This window comes from Ochotona curzoniae, unplaced genomic scaffold (assembly GCF_017591425.1).
Source record: "Ochotona curzoniae isolate NIBS_2020 unplaced genomic scaffold, NIBS_Ocur_1.0 contig_43, whole genome shotgun sequence".
NCBI classification, from domain to species: domain Eukaryota; kingdom Metazoa; phylum Chordata; class Mammalia; order Lagomorpha; family Ochotonidae; genus Ochotona; species Ochotona curzoniae.
Genome location: NW_024466218.1, coordinates 21,265,290 through 21,283,802, shown reverse-complemented (window position 1 = coordinate 21,283,802; position 18,513 = coordinate 21,265,290). Strand labels below are relative to the sequence as shown.

At 42.7% G+C, this 18,513-nt stretch overlaps 1 protein-coding gene and 2 non-coding genes across 3 annotated transcripts in view; 1 reads left to right on the top strand and 2 right to left on the bottom strand.

Moving 5' to 3' along the window:
• Nucleotides 1-2,292: 2,292 nt before the first annotated feature.
• On the bottom strand, nt 2,293-2,375 carry LOC121159758. Its single transcript, XR_005884420.1, has one exon.
• A 78-nt stretch (nt 2,376-2,453) lies between these two features.
• Nucleotides 2,454-2,575, bottom strand: LOC121159759. The gene has a single exon (XR_005884421.1).
• A 412-nt stretch (nt 2,576-2,987) lies between these two features.
• The window catches only part of ACAA2 (acetyl-CoA acyltransferase 2), a 28,853-nt gene continuing 13,327 nt past the window's right edge, over nt 2,988-18,513 (top strand). Inside the window, exons 1-5 of the mRNA XM_040985000.1 lie at nt 2,988-3,142; nt 9,740-9,906; nt 14,284-14,412; nt 16,196-16,312; nt 17,879-18,026. Coding sequence (XP_040840934.1) covers nt 3,127-3,142; nt 9,740-9,906; nt 14,284-14,412; nt 16,196-16,312; nt 17,879-18,026 — 577 coding nt within the window. The 5' untranslated portion in view covers nt 2,988-3,126. The remainder of the gene's footprint in view (nt 3,143-9,739; nt 9,907-14,283; nt 14,413-16,195; nt 16,313-17,878; nt 18,027-18,513) is intronic.

The window sequence follows — 18,513 nt, the reverse complement described above, 5'->3', positions numbered from 1 at the left end:
GGAAAAAACAGATGCGTAGCTAAGGAAGACCCTCCTTGAGAAAGTGGGAACTTTCCCAATAGGTACCAGGACTTCTAAAACTGGTAACCCCAAACTGAATATAAATTGACAACAGTAGTTCTAGAACAAGACACTCCCAGGAGTGGAGTGGTGTTCCTTCTTAGGACCAATCCTGGAACACACCATGACATGGGAAGCCCTCACAGTGTGCTGTGGGGGGAAGGCCACCTCCAGAACTCAATTCCCAGACTAAGGAGAGTCACCCCCCCCTTTTTTTTTCTTTCTGGGTGGCTGACCAAAGAACCCACCCAGATCCCCTCATTCAGACAGTTCACCTGCTACCCAGGAGTAGGCGCATCTTCAATGCCTCAACAGGAAAACCATGTTTCAAAGGAGCTAAATTTCATGCATTATACACTCATTCTAGTAACAGCTGAGAAAGAAAAAAAAGGCCAACATCAGGCAACTGGTCTGATATTTCAGAGCTAGCCTTGGGTGGTGGGTAGTGGCAGAACTGACTTGGTGCTCCCTGCTGTCCTTCTGCATACAAGCCACCTTACAAAGTGCCACACATCAGACAGGGTCCTTCTAATAGAGACCAACCAGGGCCATAACTCTGCCCAGGCACAGAGAAAGGTAAGGCCACGCAGTAATAAACACCCCTGCTCCCAGCTAATACAAAACTTCAGGTGTTGTTTTGCAGTGTTATCCTTGCTCTGACTGGCCCTCTTTCCAGATAGGATTTATTAATAAACAGCTTTGTCCCTGTACCCAATCAGAGTGAAGCTTGCTGCTTTGCATCCTCTTCAGATTACCCAGCCAATGCCCCAAGCTTCCTACAAGATGTTCCGCAGTTCCCTACACTGCACCCACGGTATGTAGTTTCTCCGGTTACAGGAACAGGAAACTAGACTTGCTCAACTGCAGGTGCTTCTGGAGGGGTTTGGCTGGAAAAGCATCAACAAAGTATTATCTCTTTCATCAACATCATTTTGCTGAGTATTGCAAATAACTTTCAAATAGAAGAAAACACAATATTTACTTTCACCTGAATGCAAGATGATGTCTTAAGCTAGGGGAACACAGCAAGACTTAGAGTAAACATAAAACGAGGGAGTTGGGCAAACCAGTGTTACTTTGTACATACATTGAATTTCGTGCACTTAACACTCTTGTTTGGCAAATTAAACTTCTTAAAAGTAGGTATTTGCTGAAAGGATGAAATCATATCCAAGCTAATATTTGCCCCTTATTTTAAACCTATTGTATGTATAATGGTTAGATTAATAGTGAGTACATCTGTAACTTTATAAAGCACTAGAGATGAGCAAATTTACTGTCCTCATTTAGATTCATTTACCCAATCAAAAATCTTGTCTTGGCCCCACCCATTTCACCAGCTTTCCTGTTTCCACTACTGCTAAAGCCACTGCTGCTTAACCTACCAATTTTGACTGTCACAGGAAGACCAGGAAACCACGCTTAAGCACTGGAAAGTCACCCTGGAAATGGCGGCTACTCGGCCTACAGTATTTCCCAGAAAGTGACCCTGGAAATGTGGGAGATGCCTGGGCTGTGATATTTCCAGTCTAGATTTCTGTTTCTCGAAACATTGGTGTTTTTGAAGAATTTGTGTTGGCTGTTTTGCAACATGTCCTTTAAGTTGGATTTGTTCTGTTAATAAGATTCAGGTCAGATATTTTGAGTTAAAAATTCAGTGTGAGATTGTGTCTTCTGTGCAGCAAGGGGATAATGAAGTTTGTCCCATTATTGGCAACAGTAAACTACATTTGTTTCCGCCTTCCAAATAAAATGAAAATTTAAAAATAAAATGGTTTAATGGAGGAACAGGTAGATGCTTTGATACAGCAAAGGGACAACGTATTAAACAACCGAATATAAGAAGTAAGTTTGCACATATGAAAGTTCACTTTTTAAAGATTCGTTATAAACAGCTGAATTTTAAAAACTGCACAATGAGGGTTGTGCAGTTGGCCGATGCGCAGTTTAGAGCACCAGAATCCCATATTTCCCATTCAGTTCCCTGCTAAAGCGCCCAAGAAGACAGCAGGGGCACCCAGCCGGGGGACCTGGACGAGTTCCGGGCTCCTGGCTTTGATGTAGTCCAGCCCTGGGTGAGCGGGCATCTGTCTGTCTCATTGTAATTCTACCTTTCAAATGGAGGCACTAATGTTCTAAAAGCAACCGTACTGGGAGAGGGCCAGAACAAACATGACTGCCCCCCACCGCTTTTCCACCCGCTGACTCTCCGCCAGGCAGCGCCCACTCGCCCGGCCTCAGTCCGTGCTCAGAGCACACTCCATCACCTGGTTCCCAGAACTCAGATTGCGCAGTGGTCTGGTCATCATTGGCCAGGGCTCTCGGGCACGGCGGCGGAGGGCCCCCCCACCTCCCTCCCGCCTAGCCTCCCCCGCACCCCTTAACTCCCGCAGCTCCCGGTCCCCTGGCCCCACTTCGCCTGCCTCGTTTTCATAATCCTTTCAGGCCACTGGGCCTGATCATATAAGGAAAATATTGCGGGCTCATCTGGGGGCTGCATTTGGGGATCCGGGCGTGCCCGACCTTACTATCCTCGCTGTACCCCCTTTGCCACCCAGCATCCCACCCGCGCACCAGCCCGCCGCCGGCTACCCGGAACTGGTTGCTGGACCAGCCTCTGCGCAGTCGTTGCCCCAGCCAATCCCGCCGCGCCATCGCCCCGCCCCCGGCCCGCTCCGGAGGAACCCGGCGGGGCGTTTGGAGTCCCGGCGCCTGCGAAGTGTTGTCTGAGGCGGGGGAGAAGGGAACGAGGGTTACTTCCTGAGGCGTTGGGGACAACCAGTCCTCTCAGCCTAGAAACCGGGAAAGTCAGTAAAGCCTGTGATGTGATGGAAAAGCTCTCACAGGACACCAAGTCCCCGGGAGGGAGGCGACGGGTGGGAGTGGCCATCGGCGGGCGGATCCGCGGCTACTCGGCCGCGGCCGGGAAAATAGGCGAAAGGGAAGGGGCGTGACGTGACCTCGCTGGGAACCGCCTCCGTCCTTAAGGCCGGGGAGAGGGGGAACGCACCCTTGGAATCCCAGACCCGAGGCCCGCCGCCCGCCGCCCGCCGCCCGAGCGCAGCCATGTCGCTTCTCCGAGGTGAGCGCAGCTGCCTGGTCTGTCCGTCCCCAAGCCCCGGATTCCGCTTCCAAACCCGGCCGAGAGTCAGGGTGGGGGACATCGTGGGCTGAAGTTCCTGCGATCTTTCCGGCTCCGGAGAGGGGGCTCGATTAAAAAAAAAAGAATCCCGAAAATAGTGTGTAGGCCAAAGAAGAAACATTTGCAAGATGCATACGACGCGGCTTCCGCATCATTTCCATCCACCGGACTCGGGCGGGCCTCCGACCTTGGAGGTCACTCCCTCTTGGTTGTTGTTGGGGTGGCTCGAGGCGGCGTAGGCAAAGCAGGTGCCCACTTGCCCGGTAGGGCGAGCCCCGCTCCTGCCTGAGCAGGGATGGGTGGGTCCTGAGGGAATTTCTGCCTGTGGGACCTGCTACCCCAGAATTGCTGGGTGGTGCTCTGTTCCTCTCCCCTTCCCTCTGCTTTGAGTGACAGCCACAAAGTGCAGGCATTCAGGACGTCAGTTTCACAGTTATTAACTTGGTAGAGTTACAGGTAGGATTCATGTGTCAGTGAAAAAGAGCATGCAGGGAGATGAATACGTCGGAATCTTGGAACTGGGCATGTTGTGGGACCGGAGCCCTAGAGCTCCATGATGAAGGTGGAACTTTCATTCTAAATTCCTGGAAGGGGATCCAAGGATTTACACGAGGGATTTGTGACCTGAGACCAATTTAGGATCTCCTGCAGTGGTTCAAGCAGCAGCCCTCCTGAACCCTGACACCGCTGGAGGGGAGGGGAGTGGCTTGGGAAAGGAAAGCGTGAGGAATGACCCGAGGTCAGTCTGCACGGCTTTTGATTTAACACGGTGATTGATGAGAAGATGCCAAAAATGGCTACGGGGTTTCTGGCTTGAGCCGTGCAGCGTTCATAACGAAGTAAAGAATAGGCTAAGAAGTCCTTGGAGCCTGGCACTCCACCAAGTGGAGCAGGGAGATTGGCATCACTTGGGGAGATCTAGCAGTCAGGCACAATGGCATGTGTGAAAACGGAGCGAAAAGTGTCCTGGAGCAAACGGCCATGTATCCGGCTTCCTACATAAGGATTTCACACCCTGGTGCCTTTCCCAGCTCAACTTTACTACCTTTACTGTAAAATGCAGTGCACCGTTTTTTTTTTTGTTTGTTTGTTTTTGTCTTTTTAGATGAGGTATCCAGAAAACCAAGTTCATTTGCAATCAGTATGGCAACCAGCTATCTTAAAAATAAAACATTTTTTAATTGATGAAACCTTTTCTTATGATACAAACCTCTTTGAAAATCTGACTTAAAAAAAAAAAAAACTGTGACCCAACAAGGAAAAAAAATGCCACACATGTATAAGGAAGTGGGAACTTCATGAGTCTGTGAAACAGATTGCTGTGCTGTCACATTTTTCCCCTCTGTTTTTTCTGTTGTACAGATAAGGACACCAATGTCCAGATAAGTTGAGGATTTTGTGTAGGTAGTAGCTGTGACTAGAAACTGAGCTCTGAGCTTTGGGTCATGACAACTCCAGGCTTGTTGGACTACGTCAAGGATGCATCCTTCTCGCAGGTCATATCCCCCCAGGTGCTTTCAGGAAGCTGAGAAGAAAAGCGATCACCGGGGTTACTGTAGGAAAAAGGGCATGTTAAGCCGTTTCAATGTCCAAGAGGAGCTGATTGAGCCCCCTGGTTTTCATCAGCAGCGCTTCCAGGGCTTGGTGCGAGCTCACCCCTCGAATGCTAGTTGTACTGCCTGGTGGCTTTGTGGGCCCAGTCCCTGAATCTCTGCCAGGTCAGCAAGCAGGTAGCTTAGCTGCCTTCCTCCCGCAGAAGTCCACGCAGCAGCAGTTTCCCTCAGTCTGCCTCTTTGCTCTCTGTAGTGCTCTAACAAAATGAGTAAATGTTTACCTAGCACAATGATATCAAGGTAAGCAGCTCTCTTCATGCTGGCATTTTCAGCATTTTCAGCTCACAAGAATCTCTAATTTATAGGATTGTAAGATTAAGAATCTTTAAAGTATCTGACATTTGTATCTGGATGTTACAGGTTATTTGGAAAAAGCACATTTTGTAATAATTGCTTTACTTTGAATAATTGCAGTAGTTCAGTGACGACATCATTTGAGCTAATCTTGAAAGTCAGGAAGCATCCACTAAGGAATGATGGCAGCAGAGAGGAAGCTCAAAAGTAAGAGGGCTAGGAAAGAAAGTCATGAAGGGAACTTACTTCGTTTGCATGTGTGCTGTGTAAGAGTGCTTCGGGAAGTATGTGGAGCAATGAACTTATAAGATAAATTTAGTGTAAACCCTTACATATTAAAGGTCTTACAGTCTGTGGAAATACATATTTTGAAAAAGCACATAGATTTTAAAGTTTTTGGCACTTGCATAATCTTAGTTTTTTAATTACTATTTTTTTTCCCACAAACCTTTTGAAATGTCTTCATTTTTTTTTTCTCGGCATTTTTAAGATGTTCATTATCTTTTGGCTCTCAGAAGTTTGACCATGATGTGCCCTGGGGACGTGTGTGTGTGTGTGTGTGTGTGTGTGTGTGTGTGTGTGTGTGTGTGGTTGATATAGTTACTCCATTTGGATGTCCAAAGCTTGAATCCATGCATCTATTATCACATTTGGAAAAATTTCCATTTGTTTATCCAAATATTTTCCTTTTCCATTCTCTTCTCTTTCTGTAATGCCAAAACTGTTTTCAGCCCTGAATGTTCTGCCCAAGGTTTTGTTGTTTGTTGAGCAGGTTTACATTTATAGAGAAGCAGAGACCAAAGTACAGAGGGTTAGCATTTGCCCCCTCCTACTAATTTCTTGCGTAAGTGTGGTGAATTTGTTATCATTGGTGTGCTAATATTGAGAGTTTGTTCTTAACTGAAGTCCCTAGCTTATGTTAAGGTTCCCTTTTTCTGTTCAACAGTCCTGTGAGTTTTGACCAAAGAAAAGAGGTTTACTGAGCTCAGTTTTAGAGGTTTAAAGGCATGGCACTGACATCAATTGGGCTCTGTAGCAACCCTGCAGGGTTGTATGTAATGGGAATCACAGGTTAGGGGGCAGCGTTGTGTCATGGCAGCCCCCACCTGTACTGCTGGCATCTCATATGGGCACAAGCTTGTATCCTGGTTGCTCCATTTGTGGTCCGGTTACCTGCTGTGTTAGGAGATGGCCTGGGTTTTTGGGCCCTTGCCACATCTGTGGGAGACAAGGATAAAGTTCCTGGCCTCTGTCTGGCCCATGTTGGCCAGTGTGACCATCTAAAGAGTGAGCCAGATGGTGAAAGATCTGTCTTCCCTCTCTCTGTGTTACTTGTTCAAAATAAATAAATAAATCTTTAAGAGCAGTCACAGCAAGGCAAGAAGCTAGAGGAAGATGCTGAAATGCCAGACTTGCTCTCCTATAACAGCACTCAAGAACTAACCGAATCTCCCAGACCTGCCTTTATCCTTTCTGATGCTGAGAACCAGGGTAGATACGGTTATTTTATAAGACATTGCTGAACTGTCTTACAGAGTATTCTCTTTTGTATTGCATATTCTCCTAGCAGTGAATGAGTTTATGTTATGTTTTATACAAGCATTTTAGTATTGTGTTTAGATTTTAGCCATTCTGAATTAAGCTGTGTGATGGTATCTTACTGCTTTAATGTCTAATTTCTTTGTGACATACACTATTGAGCATCTTTTCGTGTGTTTGCTTGCCACCTCTATGGATGTCTTTTTAGTGCAGTTTGGATCTTCTATTTTAAACTTTGAATGGTTTTCTTCTTGTAGAATCGAAGACCACCTTGTATTCTTGGCATGCCAGTCCTTTATAGTTATATGTTTCACAAGTATCTTCTCCTAGTCTGAACTTTTTCTCATTTTCTTACCAACATCACTTGCAAAGAATAAGATTTTAATTTTAATGAAGTCCAACATAACAAAGTTTTGTTGGGTAATGATTTTGCATATCTAAAAAGTTATCAAGCCCAAGTCACATAGATTTTTCTCCTGTCTTCTAAGGGTTTTAGAGTTTTGCATTTGATATATAAGTGTGTAATGCATTTTGCACTAATTTTTGTGAAAGACACCAGGTATGTGGCAGATCGTGTGGATGTGTGTCCAGTTTTCCCAGCATCATTTGTTCAAAAGGGGATCCTTTCTCCAGGGCGTGCCTGCGTGCCATTGTCAGGCCTGCAGGTTCTGCCTGTGAGTGTTAAATTTTGTTTTTAATCTTCTCGTCTCGAATAGAGGCTGTTCACCTGGTTGAACATTCTTCAATGTCCCTGATTTTTTTCTTGGCAAGATGTTAACATGTGAGCTCAGATGTTTGGAGGAGGTTAAAGTTAGTGTGTGTCAAAGCACCTGGCATGCAGTCCATCACATCATTGTGAAGGCTTGTGCTAGCTCGAGTTTTGGTCTTACAGAGTTGTATGGAAGCAGTGAATGACTGCCACTTAGTAGGTGCCTAATAAATGTCAGTGTGATGATGCTGCTGGAACCAGTGCTGCTTAATCATGTGCAGGTTGTATATTACACTTTAGCTTTGAATAATCAAGAGCTTTTTTTTTAAAAAAAAAAAAGACTTATTTATTTTTATTGGAAAGTCGGATATGCAAAGAGGAAGAGACACAGAGAGGAAAATCTTATGTCCACTGATTCACTCCCCAAGTGGCTACAACAGCTGGAGCTAAGCCAATCTGAAGCCAGGAGCCAGAAGCCTCTTGCAGGTCTCCCATGTAGGTGCAGGGTCCCTAAGGCTTTGGGCTGTCCTTGACTGCTTTCCCAAGACACAAGCAGGGAGCTGGATGGGAAGCAGGACTGTCAGGACATGAGCCGGCGCCCATATGAGATCCTGGCACGTGCAAGGTGAGGACTTTTAGCTACGAGGCCACCATGCTGGGCCCATTTTTTTTTTTTAAACAACTGTTTGAAAGGAAGAGAGAACAGGAGTGTACACTCCCATCAGCTGGCTCCCTCTCCAGATATCTCCCAAGGACCAGGTCCAAGCTAGGAGCCAGGAGGTCAATTCAGGTCTCCCATGAGGGCGGGAAGAACCCAGTTACTTGAGCTAGCACTGCTGCCCCCAAAGGTCCATGTTAGCAGGAAGCTGGCGCCAATACAGAGCTGGAGTCAAGCTTAGATAGCCGGACTTGGAACGGGGGTGTCTGGACCACCAGGTTAACACCCGCTGCTCAGAAGTATGTTTGGCAGATGACAATAGTTAACTTGGGAAGGGTAATTGTTAATTTGTACAGAATGCTGATTTCAGTAATATTAATGCTGCAGTTGTTTAGCCTCAGCTTCTTTTAATAGCTACGTAGGTAATTTCCATACATTCTGTTTGTGTGTACATAGAATGCAGAGTATTCTTTTAATAGGATGTTGGCAACCTAGAGTGTCTTTAGAAAAATATGAAAGTAACATCAGATAAAGGGGTTGGTTTTATGATACAGTGGGTTAAGCCGCTGCTCACGGTGCTGGCATCTCATGTCAGAGTACTGCTTTGAGACCTGGTTACTCTGCTTCCAGTCCAGCTTCCTGCTGAGGTGCTTAGAGAGAAAGCACAAGGTGGTCCAAGTACTTGGGCCCACATGGGTGGGAGACCTGGATGGAGTTCCCAACTCCCGGCGTCTGGCTTCCAGCAGCCCAGCCCTGGCTGTTGCAACCATTTAGGGAATGAACAGGCAGGTAGAAGATAACTGACCCCCACCCTACCTTCTGTGCCTTTCAAGTAAATAAAATTGAAAAAAAAAACTATTAAAATAATGTTAAAAGATAGAAAGAAAACCATGAGTGATATTTACCTAAGAAGAGTCATTAGGTCTGGAGAACTTTACTGTTAGCTGACTACAGATACTAGGTGGGCTCTGTGTGTTAAAGATGACTTATTTTGCTCATAAGGATAAAGGATAGTAAAAGATGGTAACTGAACGTATTGGAAATTTGTAATTTGAATTGTCCATGACTCCAGAAACAGTAACAGATATGTTTAAAATTCAAAGTAGCGTGTGTTCTAGAAACTACTTGTCTGTCTTGAGACAAATTTAGGCAGAAGTAGGACTGAAAGACTTGGTAAGCCAGGTCAGGTCAGTGTGGGAGGAAATCATGTTTTTTAATTATCCATTCATGGGTGCACTGCTTTATTGTATCTTACTGTTAAAAGATTTTTAGCAAAATAGAAACTCTTGTCAGGTATTTTCTAGAAGGAGTTCTTACAGGGAGTGGTTGACCTCAAAACACCTTAAGAGACCTTCTAGTTAGAGAATCTTTCATTGTATTGAACAAAAACAGTCAGCTCATAGAGGAGGCGGTTCCGTTTTCAACAGATGATACCTAGCATTATAAAGCACCTGAGGACAAGAATGTTATCTGTCCAGAATGGGTTCAAGTGATAGCAGGTAGGTAGCCCAGTGCTTGGTACCTGGGTATTGGTATTTATCAGAGAATCTAATGACTCTGCTTCTATGGGTGTGACTGGTTCTGTCTGTGGTTGCATGACAATGATTTTTAGTTCTCTAGTTGAAAGTTGTGTTTTACAAGGTTTCCCAGTGAGATGCTCGAGCCCCCCACGTTATGGATGCTGACCAACCTGCATACTGACTAATGTCTCCTCATTGCACCAGGTGTGTTTATTGTGGCTGCTAAGCGAACCCCATATGGATCCTACGGAGGTCTTCTGAAGGATTTCACTGCCACTGACATGTGTGAATTGGCTGCCAAGGCTGCTTTGTCTGCTGGCAAAGTCTCACCTGAAATCGTTGACAGTGTCGTTGTAGGCAATGTCATGCAGGTTAGTATGGCAGAGGGAGGTATTCCCTCCTGTTGCTTTCTTTGCTTGGTTTCCAAAAATGCGTGAAGTAAAATTTGCACAGGGGCTGAAGCCATAGCATAGTAAGTTCAACCTCTTCCTCCAGCACCAGCATCCCATGTGGGTGTCGGTTCATGTCCTAGCTGCTCCACTTCCCATCCAGCTCCCAGCTTATGGCCTGGGAAAGCAGTGAAGGTTGGCTCAAGTCCTTGGGCCCCTGGCCCACAGACTTGTTGCTCAGTATTGACATAAAGAGAAGAACAGAGTGCAAGAGCAAAGGCAAGTGACAGAAGCTCCCCCAGGTTGGGAAGGACCCTGGAACTAGGAAACAATTGCTCCCAAAGGGATTAGTCTCTATGATGTAATTTTTTTCTCTTTCCTTGGGTATTTGAGACATACTGGCTCTTCACCTAGTGCATGCAGCAGAGGTCAAATTTGGGTTGGCTCCCTGCCACTGTCCACAGGGTCAGAAGGGATCAGTAATCAAATCCCCACCTCTGTCCACAGGCATGGGGAGGGGGTTGGTAGGTACAGTCCGCTGCCTTGCACCCCTGTCTGTGTAGGGATTGTCGGTAGTTGATAAATATTTTTCCCAAATTCTCATCTTAGGTGCCCTATCCTCTTTCTCCCTTTGTCTAAGCTTTTTATTTTTTTTTTCTTCAAAAGATTTATTTTTATTTTAATGACAGAGTTACAGAGTACATAGAGAAGAAGAGACAGAGTTCTTTCAAGCAGTGAGATTTACAGCGGGGCCCCTGGGAGTCTAGGGGTCTGTAGCATCTTGCAGAGAGGTGGCTCATGGGACAATTTGGTTGGATTATGGTGAAGATACTGTCAAGATGTGGTGTGATCCTAAGCTTTATGTTGATTTGAAAGTGTTACTGATGTGAAGGAACTTTATTCCCTCTGAAATCTTTGTTTCTTCTCAGCATGGATTCTCCAACCTCCCATCACAGTCACTGTAGATAATGTCACTAAGTGTATCTGTGCCTCTGTTTCCAAATGCAGTCTTTTTTGCACTGAGTTTTCCAACAGTCCAAGGTATCTTTCTTAGAGGAGTGGTAAGTGCATAATTAATGAGCATTTGGGCTTAGGCCTTTATAAGAGAATGGAATAGACTTCAAATAACATTTGATAAATATCAAAGTTTTTCTGCCTGAATTCAGCATTCATTAGGTATCACATGGAATAAATAAGTTTTCCTTATTTTCTCCCTTAGGATACAATGAAATCTAATTTGGATATTTTTCTCTTTTCCTGGCATGATGTTGTGTAAAAATGACAGGGAAGTGGATATCTTTGTCTTACTCCTGACCTTACAGGAAAGGCATTCAGTCTTTCACGATTAAATGTGATGACAGCTCTGAGCTTTTTATAGATGCCCTTTGTCAAGTTGAGAAAGTTCTCTCCCAGGCCTCATTTGTTCAGTGCTCTTTATCTTGAGAGGCTGTGGAGCTTTGTCAAATGCTTTTTCTGTATTGACGTAAATGATCACAATTTTTGTTTTATATTGTATTTATACAATGAAATATATTAATTGAAATTCAGATGTTGATCTAACCTTGAATCCCTGAGACAGATGTCACTTGGTCATAGGGAATAAATAATTATTTTTATACATTGCTGGATTCGGCTTAGCAGTGTTTTGTTAAGGCTCTTTACAGGCTGGTTTATAAGAGAGCTTGGTCTGTAGTTTTCTTGTGATGTCTTTGTCTGGTTTTGGTGTCAGGGTATATATTTGGTGTCACGAAATGAGTTGAAAAATGATCCCTCCCTTTCTATTTGGGAAGACTTTGTAAATGCTTGCTATTATATCTACTTTAAATTTATTATTGTTGTTTTTAATTTGAGAGAGAGGAAGAGACAGATTGTCTATCTGCTGGTTCACTCCCCAGCAATGGCTGGGACTGTGCCAGACTAAAGCCAGGAGTTGAGAACTCAGTCCAGGTCTCCCGTGGGGCTGATGAGAGCCCAGCTGCTTGAGCCACCACCTGCAGCCTCCCAAGGTGCATTTAACAGGAGGAGGAGGTTGGGATCTGAGTCAGTCCTCTGATACAGGAGCTTTAGAGGTCCTTCAAAATTGCTTATCTTGAGTCACACTTAATCATTTGTGTCTTTCTAGGAATTTGTCCCTTTCATCTGTTATCTAATTGCTAACATGAAGCAATTCCTAATGGAGTTGATTTTCATTACTCACAGTATTTATCTTTTGTTTGTTGGTGCTGTGCTCATTCACTTGGTGAATATTGTCAAAGGTGAAATGACAATAAACTGAAAGATCAAATTGACTGTGTCTGCAGTTCTAGAACTGAGCTAAAATGTGAGTGTTCCAATGAGTTGAACATGGATTGCCTTATAGGCAGAAAAGAGTTAAGAAAGCAGAAACAGAAAAAAAAATTTCAAAATTACATCTTTTTTCTTAATATGTATGAATGTATTTATTTGAAAGGCATAGTTCCAGAAAGAGAGACAGAGATCTTTCATCCACTGGTTCACTTCCCAAAATGTCATCAGCGGCCATGGCTGGACAGGCCAAGGCCAGGAGCTTCTTCCAGCATCCCGTGTGGGTGCAGGGGCCCAAGCGATGGGATCATGTTCCCCTGTTTTTCTCAGGCTGTTAGTGGAGCTGGATTGAAGGTGGAGTAGTCAGGACACAAATTCACTCCCATATGGATTGCTGGTATGACATGTGGCAGTTTTACCTGCTGTGTCATAATGCCAGCCTCCAAACTGCATTCTTCCTAGGTTAAAACAGAGGAGAATTCCTGTTACGCTGACTGAAGTTGACTGGAATCTCCTATATTTTGGAAAAATGGCCCATTTCAAAGTGCAGGTTGTTTTTAAGTTTTTTATTATCTTTGTTGTAGATATAGGAGTTCATTCCTCTCCCTCAACTTCCTGCCTCCTCATTTTCCCCTCCCACCTTTGCCCCCCATATTATCACAATTGTATAGTGTCTTAGTACCAGTTACAACTTTAACACTTTCTGACATTTAAATGTAACATGATAGGATAACTACAAGCAAAGGTAGAAAACCTAGCAATGTAACATAGAGAGATATTTACAAGTTTTGTTGGGGAATCTTCCTTTTATTTTGGAGTAGAACCGCATACTGGTGGCACCTTTACCATCCCAGAATGCTAGTCTTCCTGGAACAGTTCATGTATATTAATATATACCTATGTGTGTGTGTGCATGTATGTGTTTGCTTATGTGTATATGTGTATGTATACACACAAACACATATAGTATTTGACATATTAGCTGTTTTATATCAGGGAGAACATGTGATATTTGTCCTTTTGCGGCTGACTTTGCTCCACATGATGGTTTCCAGCTGAAGACATTTTATTGCAAATGGCAAGATTTCATTCTCCTTTGTGACTGAGAAGTATTCCACTGGGATGTATCACAGTTTCTTTATACATTCCTCTGATGACGGCCATTCTTTATTCATTCCTATGTTGATTCCACGTCTTCACTACTGCAAATTGTGCTGCTATAAATACAGGATTGCAGATCATTCTCTCGAATACAGATCTTTTAAGTGTGCAAATAAAAACAATAGAGTACTCCAAGGTGCAGAAGTATGGTCTTGTCCACTTCTTCAGTGTTTGAGAAAAGCTATATTATTTTGAACCACTTTTTAAAGATTTGATCTTTCTTGTTTGTTATTTATTTAAGAGAGGTAGACATATCTTTCTCATCTGCCAGCCTGTCCCAGATACCCATGGTAGCTGGAGGTCGGACCAAGTCAAAGCCAGAAACCAGAAATTCAGTCTGTGTCTTGTCCACCCCCTGGGGTGTGTACATCAACAGGAAGCTGGGATCAAGAGCAGAGCCAGGTGTTAGAACCAGGCCGACTGATGTGGGATGTGGATGTCTTGGCAGGCATCTTAACTGCTACTCCTAAGGCTTGCCCTGAGATAGACTGTTGTGTTTTTAAATAACTCTTACTGTGCATTATGGTGTTCTGTCTTGTACTGAGAACTAGCTGTGAGGATTTCTGTCAATTGCAAACAGTGCTTGGTATATTTAAAAACCAACAGACCACAGTTGCACAACATGATAAATGTATTTAATACCATTAACTGGTAAACTCAAAAATGGTTAAGATGATAAATTGTATGTTTTGTATATTTTACAAACATACAGACACACATTCAGTTAACAAATGGCAGCTTTTATTCATAGCATTAACATTATTTAAATATGCTCTACCTTTGTGTAACATACCTTATGTTAGGGCCAGGTGGTTTATCATTCTTGACAGATTGCCAGCATATCCTTGTATTTGGTGCATGTTCTTTATTCCTAGATTTATGGAGAAATTCTTTTCCCTCTCCCCTCTGTTCCAGACTTCTTCCGATGCCATATTCTTGGCCAGGCATGTTGGTCTGCGTGCAGGAATCCCCAAAGAGGTCCCCGCTGTCACTGTGAATCGACTCTGTGGCTCTGGGTTCCAGTCCATCGTGAATGGGTGCCAGGTACAGACAGCTTTTTCTTTCATTACCTGAACATATTTTCCAAATCGTTGTTGGATGAAATGCCTCAAATCATTGTAGCATTCTGGCCTATTAGGAGGAGCCAATATTTGATTTTTCTTAGAAGACTGTTCACTAGAAGAAAATAGTTTCTTAAAAACATTTTTAAATGATTGGAGTGGAAATTTCAAGGAGAATAAGCCTGTCACAGAAGGACAGTTACTCATATAGAATTCTGTTTATCTAAATTCATAGAGACAGGAAGCAGAGTGGGGTTTGCAGGGGGCTGGGGGAGGGTGAGTGCTTCAGAGTATAGCAGTTGCTGAAGGAAATGAGTTGTGCCTATGAATGATGGGAGTGATGGCATTGCTCTGTGAATGGACTCCCGTTGTACACATGTTACTAAGTTTTCTATAATGTATATTTTACCTAATGTTGTTAAAAAAAAAAGGTCTGATGGTCATTCTTATGGAGTACTTCCTGTGTTCCAGTACTCTGTCAGAGTTACACTTAATATCTCAATATTCAAACCGTGATATGAAACTATAGCTGTTAGGATCATTGCCATCTATTGAGTGAGGGAACTGGTTAAAGGCATTACTTTTACTTAGTTATAAAAATGCAGATCAAGTTGAAACACTGAGTGAAGACTGCAGGACAAGGAGAAGAGTTGAAGAACTCAGGATTTTTAAAAATGTATTTTATTCCAAAGGGACTTGGTAAGAGTACAACTAAGATGGCCATTTTAAAAGACAGCTAGGGGAATCCTTTTGTTCCTGTGAGCACAGGGAAAGAGAGCACAGTGAAACCTAATTTTATTTGTTAAAAAACAAACAAACAAACAAAAAAACTCCAAACTTTTTGCTTTTTTTTTAAAGTAAAATAAGAAAATAAGATACGAGCATATTATAATGAATTCATTACTTTCACATTAATGTCTCTTTAATAGTATATCTTAAACAGTGGCTCTGATTGCTCTAGAAATAATTTTAAACATCAGATGCTTAATTTTAAACAGTGAGAAAAGGTGGAAAAGTAAAATTAATTGCTTTTTAAGAATAACCCTTACGTTGATCTGGTCTTGAAAATCTCTAGCCTCCTTCGAATATATCCATTAATGGGATAAAATTGTCTTTTACTCTGTTAAAAGATTTGTCTTCCTTTATGCCAAGTGTTAACATCTGTTCATTTTCAAGATTTCTATATGAGTTAAGTTAATGTTAGCCAGAGAGGCCAGCATTGTAGCATAGCAGGGTAAGCCATCTCCTACAACACTATCCCTATGCGATCAGTTCAAGTCCCAGCTGCTCCACTTCTGCCTGCTTAATGGTTTGGGAGAGCAAAATAGGTGACCCAAGTCTTTGGGCCCCTGCACCCATGTGGAAAACCCAAATGAAATTCCTGGCTCCTGGCTTTGAGGTGGCCCAGTCCCAGTCACTGTGACCATTTGGGGAATGAACAAGCAGATAATGAAAGATCTTTCTGTCTCCTTTCCTCTCTCTATAACTCTGCCTTTCAAATAAATACATTTTTTAAAGTGCTGTGTAGAATATAGGTAGGGTGTGCTCTTCAGTCACAAGTGTTTGTAGTCTGTTAAAGTTGAAATCTGTTGAAGTTGTCTACCCTACTTTAACATTAGCTTAACTGTCTGTCACTTTCATGAGACCTATTAGCTAAGACACAATATTTCTTAGAATAATCATTAATTTATAAGTTCTTTGTACATACTAATACCTATGTTGGGCACAGTGAAAGTATTTCTCATTGTTCTTTTGTGTTTAAACAGGATATTTGTGTAAAAGATGCTGAGGTTGTCCTGTGTGGAGGCACCGAGAGCATGAGTCAGTCTCCGTTTTGCATTAGAAACATACGTTTTGGGACCAGATTGGGAGCAAACATCAAGGTAGAGCCATTATGCTTTTCACATTGATTTCTTCTATCATCAGATGAGTGATTTTCATGGGCTACTTTTTTTAAGGAAGAGAAAACTAATTTTGAAATCAGTGTTGTTAATGGGGGAATTGGAAAGATCTGAATGAGTTGAAATTTGTAGACTATTTGAAAACTCTGTTTTGGTTGTTAATGTAGACATCTTAATCCACATAAAATTAGACTTTATTTGACATGCCCCTAGTGGTGGAGTTAACATGTGGGAGTAGCCATTGGGAAAACTGGAGGAAGGGAAGAAGTAGATGAAAATGAATCTGTACTAAATAATTAGTAATCTGGGTAATTAAATCTTTATCAAGATGTATAGAAGTTATATTGGGGGGTAATCTCTATTAAATAAATTTCTTCATCACATAAAGCACTGCATTTAAAAGAGATTATATCATTCCAAATCAGTTGGACAAAAACCAGTGCTTCTACCCGTAAGAGCTACAGCACAGGAATGATACCAATAGGAATGATAATTCATTCCTTGTCATGTAAAACGGCCAGTGTCATCCATGCTTTTCATGTTTCCCAATGGTTTTGATCAACTTAAGGTGTTACCCAGTTCCTCATCTGCCAACTTGGAAGTTGGAAAGAATGAAACTTAGAGAAGATGATTATTTTAGAAATATTTTAAGATACTGAATCTATTGACAAGTCAGCAACCCAAAAGGTGATATGATGAAGCAGCAAATGGGGTACACCTACCCACATGAGCCTCTTAACTAGTTGGACGATGATTAAATATTTTTGGGGAGCAGGCATTTTTGCCTTCTGGGTTAGATGTGCACATCCCATATTGGAGTTCCTGGGTTCAAGTGGTAGTGCCATCTCTATTTCAGCTTCCTGCTAATGTGCACCTGGGAGGTAGCAGGTAGTAAGTAATGAGTTCTGCCACCCAAGAGGCCTTGATGGAATTCCCAGCTCTCTGCTTTGGTCTGGCTCAGCCCCAAACACTGGAGGCATAGAGGGGATTTTGTGAATAATCATTTACTCTTTATTAAAAATATATTTTTCTATAATCCAGGAAGCCTACCCCAGGCTCTTTTCAGTCTCAAATCACTGATAGAACCAGCTGTTCCTGTCCTCAAAGGCATAGGGTGAAAAATGAACACAGCTGTCCTCTCCCACTGAATTCCTTACTGGTTTTCAGCGGTGGCTGCAGGAAAGCATCACATGGGGAGTTGGTGTCAGGATTCTTAGCAAACATAACCTTGAGTGTGTAATTTTCAGTTGTAGAATACTTCCCTGTGATCTTACCCTGCACACTTAGGACTATAGGCTTTCCATCAGCCACCCCCCGCCCATCAAGAAAGAGACTGACAATGCTAACACCAAGTGCTGGGAGAGTGTACCTCTCCAAAATAGTAACTTTAAAAGTCCCAGATCCAACTAGGAATAGGAACAGCAAATACTTACCAAAAGTCTGCTTTCACTTTTGCGTACGAGAATTGTTGATTATTTAAATTTAAAAATAACATTTTATTTTCAAAAGATGCCACTTTTACCAAATTATTAATGTCTTTTTTTATAGCTAGAAGATACGATGTGGGAATCATTAACAGATACACATGTGCAAATGCCCATGGCAATTACTGCAGAAAACCTTGCTGCAAAACACAAGATCGGCAGAGAAGAATGTGACAGCTATGCCCTGCAGTCACAGCAGAGGTGGAAAGCTGGTCAGTAAAGCTGCACAAGGGCACTCTCTAGAGAAAAAAGATCTCTGGGGGGAAAGTTGCATTATTTCCCTTTAAGATTATCGTATGATAAAACCACTTCGAAAGTCATACCTCTGAAAATCGCCTCTTTGTATTATTTTATTTGTTTTGAAATTATCAGCTATTCTGTCAATTTTTATAAAACTTACTAGGAATTTCCCTTTTAAAATAAGTCAATATTGAAGTAGCATTCCTTCCTCTTTCTCTCTGGGCACTTTTTGTCCTGAATTGATGTTGTCAGAACTTGCTGAGGTTGTCTGCCCTCAGCATGATGGCTCCCTGTGGCAACCACGTGGGGTGATGTGTTTGGAAAGGACCACTGCTTGTTTATTAGTATAATGAGTGGAAACAATGTGTTAGTCTGCTGAAAAAGGTTTTTGGAACTAAATTGTTAGAGGTTAATAGGAGCACTGTGAAATATTTAAGTAGCGAGAATGACCTGTCAGAG